Source organism: Triticum urartu, chromosome 1A (genome assembly GCF_056163025.1).
Source record: "Triticum urartu cultivar PI428250 chromosome 1A, HENAU_Tu73, whole genome shotgun sequence".
In the NCBI taxonomy this organism is placed as follows: Eukaryota; Viridiplantae; Streptophyta; class Magnoliopsida; order Poales; family Poaceae; genus Triticum; species Triticum urartu.
Window position 1 is genome coordinate 473,209,486 of NC_141873.1, and position 4,728 is coordinate 473,214,213.

Genomic DNA, 4,728 nt, shown 5'->3' on the forward strand with positions numbered 1-4,728 from the left:
AGACCTTGCCGAAGCGCAGAAGGAGGCCCTGAACAGAACGAAGCTTGCTGAAGAAAAACTGGCTTCAGTCGGTACTCTTGAAAAGGAAAACTCCAGGCTGAAAACTGCTCTCGACGCGGCTAATCGAGAGGCCAGTCGTCTGAAGAATGGCAATATAGCTCTGAATGACAAGGCAAGTGAACTGGCGGGGAAGAGGAACAATCTGGAGGCTTATCTCGGTGGACTCGCCAAGAAGCTGTTCGTCATGCTCGAGGGTAATTACTCCGGCCCGACTGACTTGCAGTTACCAAATCTGCGTAGAGCCACTGACTTATCCTTGAATTGTGTTTACAGAATTCTGCCAGAACTTTGAAGAGGAGACCAGTCGAGTGGAGACAGACTTGGACCCCATCAATTCTCCAGTGAAGGACGAGGCTGCTATGAACGTGCTCCGACTGGAATCTCATGTTGCCGGCGTTGTTGACTATCTTGCTCGGTTAAAGGTTGCGATGTCACGGATCGACACGTCGCTCTGGCCTAGGACGACGCTTCAGAATGACCTCGAGTCCCTGATGACTCGACTGAATGAAGTCCCAGGTCGAGTGGCGGAATGGAAGAAATCTTCTGCTAGATGTGGCGCTGACGTCGCTCTGTCTCTGGTCCGCGTCCACTGCAAGGAGGCACGAGAAGAAAAGTTGGCCGCCATCCAAGTTGCCAATACCAGGAAGCACAACTTTCAAGACTTCATGGAGACTTTCATTGCTGCTGCCACTCGCATTGCAGACGGGATCGACTTGGACAAGTTCGTCGCCCCTTCCAGTCCTCCGCATGAGGAATAAAAACTTTTATGCTTCACTTTAAATTTGCCTCGGAATGCCGAGTGGATTTTGTAACCGTTAAACTCTGTTGAGCTGGAGGCTTGAGTACTTTGATCTGCGGTCTAGAACCTTTGGATCTTATCTAAACTTGATTTATCGTTGAATATCTTCATGAATTATCTGTCGAGTGGAACTTGTTCTTCACTCGAAATAACTTTGTATTTGTGGTGCAACTCCGAAGGAGAAGGTAGCAGTCGATTTGCACCTCGTCGTCCTTGCGGATTGGGATGTGTTCCGTACTTAGGCGAGCACTGGGCTGCAGCTAAGCCTCCGAGTGGAAGGTCTGCTCTCCACTCGGTAGGATTTTAAAAACTTAGGCGAGTACTGGACTGCAGCTAAGCCCTCGAGTGGGAGGTCTGCTCTCCACTCGGTAGGATTTTTTCAAACTTAGGCGAGTACTGGACTGCAGCTAAGCCCCCGAGTGGGAGGTCTGCTATCCACTCGGTAGGATTTTTTCAAACTTAGGCGAGTACTGGACTGCAGCTAAGCCCCCGAGTGGGAGGTCTGCTCTCCACTCGGTAGGGTTTTTTCAAACTTAGGAGAGTACTGGACTGCGGCTAAGCCCCCCGAGTGGGAGGTCTTCTCACCACTCGGTAGGATTTTTAAATACTTAGGCGAGCACTGGGCTGCAGCTAAGCCTCCGAGTGGGAGGTTTGCTCACCACTCGGTAGGATTTTTAAACACTTAGGCGAGCACTGGGCTGCAGCTAAGCCTCCGAGTGGGAGTCTGGCTCACCACTCGGTAGGATTTTTAAACACTTAGGCAAGCACTGGGTTGCAGCTAAGCCTCGGAGTGGGAGGTTTGCTCTCCACTCGGTAGAATTTTTAAACACTTAGGCGAGCACTGGGCTGCAGCTAAGACTCCGAGTGGGAGGTTTGCTCTCCACTCGGTAGGATTTTTAAACACTTAGGCGAGCACTGGGCTGCAGCTAAGCCTCCGAGTGGGAGTCTGGCTCACCACTCGGTAGGATTTTTAAACACTTAGGTGAGCACTGGGCTGTAGCTAAGCCTCCGAGTGGGAGTCTGGCTCACCACTCAGTAGGATTTTTAAACACTTAGGCGAGCACTGGGCTGCAGCTAAGCCTCTGAGTGGGAGGTTTGCTCTCCACTTGGTAGGATTTTTAAACACTTAGGCGAGCACTGGGCTGCAGCTAAGCCTCCGAGTGGGAGTCTGGCTCACCACTCGGTAGGATTTTTAAACACTTAGGCGAGCACTGGGCTGCAGCTAAGCCTCTGAGTGGGAGGTTTGCTCTCCACTCGGTAGGATTTTTAAACACTTAGGCGAGCACTGGGCTGCAGCTAAGCCTCCGAGTGGGAGTCTGGCTCACCACTCGGTAGGATTTTTAAACACTTAGGCGAGCACTAGGCTGCAGCTAAGCCTCCGAGTGGGAGTCTGGCTCACCACTCGGTAGGATTTTTAAACACTTAGGCGAGCACTGGACTGCAGCTAAGCCTCCGAGTGGGAGTCTGGCTCGCCACTCAGTAGGATTTTTAAACACTTAGGCAAGCACTGAGCTGCAGCTAAGCCTCCGAGTGGGAGTCTGGCTCGCCACTTGATAGGATTTTTTTACAAACTTAGGCGAAACGGATTCGCAGCTAAGCCACCCACTGGGGGATTTCACACGCAAACAAAAGCAACAACAATTATAGGAAAATTTGTAACACTCTTGTCTTTGATAAATAGACTACAGAAGTTTTTCTTATTACATCTCATCCGAGTGAGAATTCAAGTGTGAAAGGGGCGGAGCAGTTCTACATTCCAAGCTCGTGGCTCATCGATCTGGCGATCGACATTGTAAAGGTGATACGCTCCATTGTGGAGGACTCTAGTGACGATGAAGGGACCTTCCCAAGTAGGAGCGAGCTTGTGTGGTTTCTGTTGATCCACTCGGAGGACCAAATCTCCTTCTTGGAAGGCTCGACTCTTCACATTTCTGGCATGGAATCGACGCAAGTCTTGCTGATAAATGGTCGATCGGATCATAGCCATTTCTCTTTCTTATTCCAGGAGGTCGACTGCGTCTTGCCGGGCTTGTTCTGCTTCATCTTCGGTATAAAGCTTGACTCGGGGTGCATTGTGAAGTAGATCACTCGGCAGGACTGCTTCCACTCCGTAAACCAGAAAGAACAGAGTTCTTCCAGTCGACCGATTCGGGGTAGTCCTCAATCCCCACAGAACCGACGGAAGCTCATGGACCCAAGCGCCTGCTGCGTGCTTGAGATCACGCATCAGCCGAGGCTTTAGTCCTTTGAGAATCAGACCATTTGCCCTTTCTGCTTGTCCATTCGACTGGGGGTGGGCGACCGATGTGTAGTCGACTCGTGTGCCTTGAGAGGCGCAAAAAGCTCTGAACTTGTCTGAATCAAAGTTTGACCCATTGTCGGTGATGATGCTATGCGGGACTCCATATCTGAATGTTAACTCTCTGACGAAACTGATAGCAGTGCAAGCATCAAGATTCTTGATAGGCTTAGCTTCAATCCATTTGGTAAACTTGTCGACTGCCACAAGCACATGTGTGAAACCGCTCCTGCCTGTTCTCAGTGGACCAACCATGTCCAGTCCACAAACAGCAAAGGGCTAGACGAGTGGAATGGTCTTCAGGGCTGATGCAGGCTTGTGCGACATGTTGGAGTAGAAATGGCACCCTTCACACTTGCCGACTATCTCTTTTGCCATTTCATTCGCTCTTGGCCAGTAAAATCCCGCTCGGTATGCTTTAGCCACAATGGTCCGAGAGGACGCATGATGACCACAGGTCCCCGAGTGGATATCATCAAGGTTTATCTGACCTTCTTCTGGTGTTATACACTTCTGACCGACTCCAGTCGCGCTTTCTCTATACAACTGTCCCTTTATGATTGTAAAGGCCTTGGATCGACGGACGATCTGTCGAGCCTCTTCTTCGTCCTCCGAGAGTTCCTTTCTCAGGATATATGCGATGTACGGTATCGTCCAGTCAGGGGTGATTGCCAAAACTTCCATGATTAGGTCGACCACTGCCGGAATTTCAACTTTAGTCGGATCTGTGGCACTCTTTGGCTGCGGGGCTTCATTTGTAAAAGGATCTTCTTGGACTGATGGCGAGTGGATGTCTTCCAAAAACACATTGCTGGGGATGGCTTCTCTCTTGGAGCCTATCTTTGCCAAATCATCAGCCACTTGATTTTTCAGTCGGGGGATGTGATGAAGCTCTAACCCCTCGAATTTCTTCTCTAACTTTCTCACTGCATTGCAATAACCAGTCATAGCTGGACTTCTGACGTCCCATTCTTTCATCACCTGATTAACCACCAAATCTGAGTCGCCATAGACCATGAGGCGATGGACGCCGAGTGAAATGGCCATGCACAACCCATACAAAAGTGCTTCATATTCTGCTTCGTTATTGGAGGAATCGAAGTGAATCTGGAGAACATATCTGAGCTTATCTCCTCAGGGGGAAACCAATACTACCCCAGCACCGGAACCATTCAGCATCTTAGATCCATCGAAGAACATGGTCCAGTGCTCCGAGTGAACTTGAGTCGGAAGTTGCTGTTCGATCCACTCGGCGACGAAATCTGCAATTGCTTGGGACTTGATAGCTTTCTTCGCCTCAAACTTGATATCTAGGGGAAGAAGTTCAATCGCCCATTTCGCCACTCGACCAGTTGCATCTCTGTTGTGCAAAATCTCTGATAGTGGAGCGTCGCTGACGACTGTAATGGAATGATCAGAGAAGTAATGTGCAACCTTCTTCGTGGTCATATAAATCCCATATACAAGCTTCTGGTAATGAGGATATCTTTGCTTTGAAGGAGTCAAAACTTTAGAAACATAATATACTGGGCGCTGAACTTTGAAGGCCTTTCCTTCTTCTTCCCGCTCG

The 4,728-nt window shown here is 49.7% G+C and overlaps 1 protein-coding gene across 1 annotated transcript; it reads left to right on the forward strand.

Annotated features, from left to right (window-relative positions):
• Positions 1-326: 326 nt before the first annotated feature.
• On the forward strand, positions 327-818 carry LOC147991764 (uncharacterized; the record flags this gene model as incomplete). Its single annotated transcript, XM_087538802.1, has 1 exon — positions 327-818. A coding segment is annotated over one exon (492 nt), but the record flags the coding sequence as incomplete, so codon positions are not given.
• Positions 819-4,728: the final 3,910 nt, after the last annotated feature.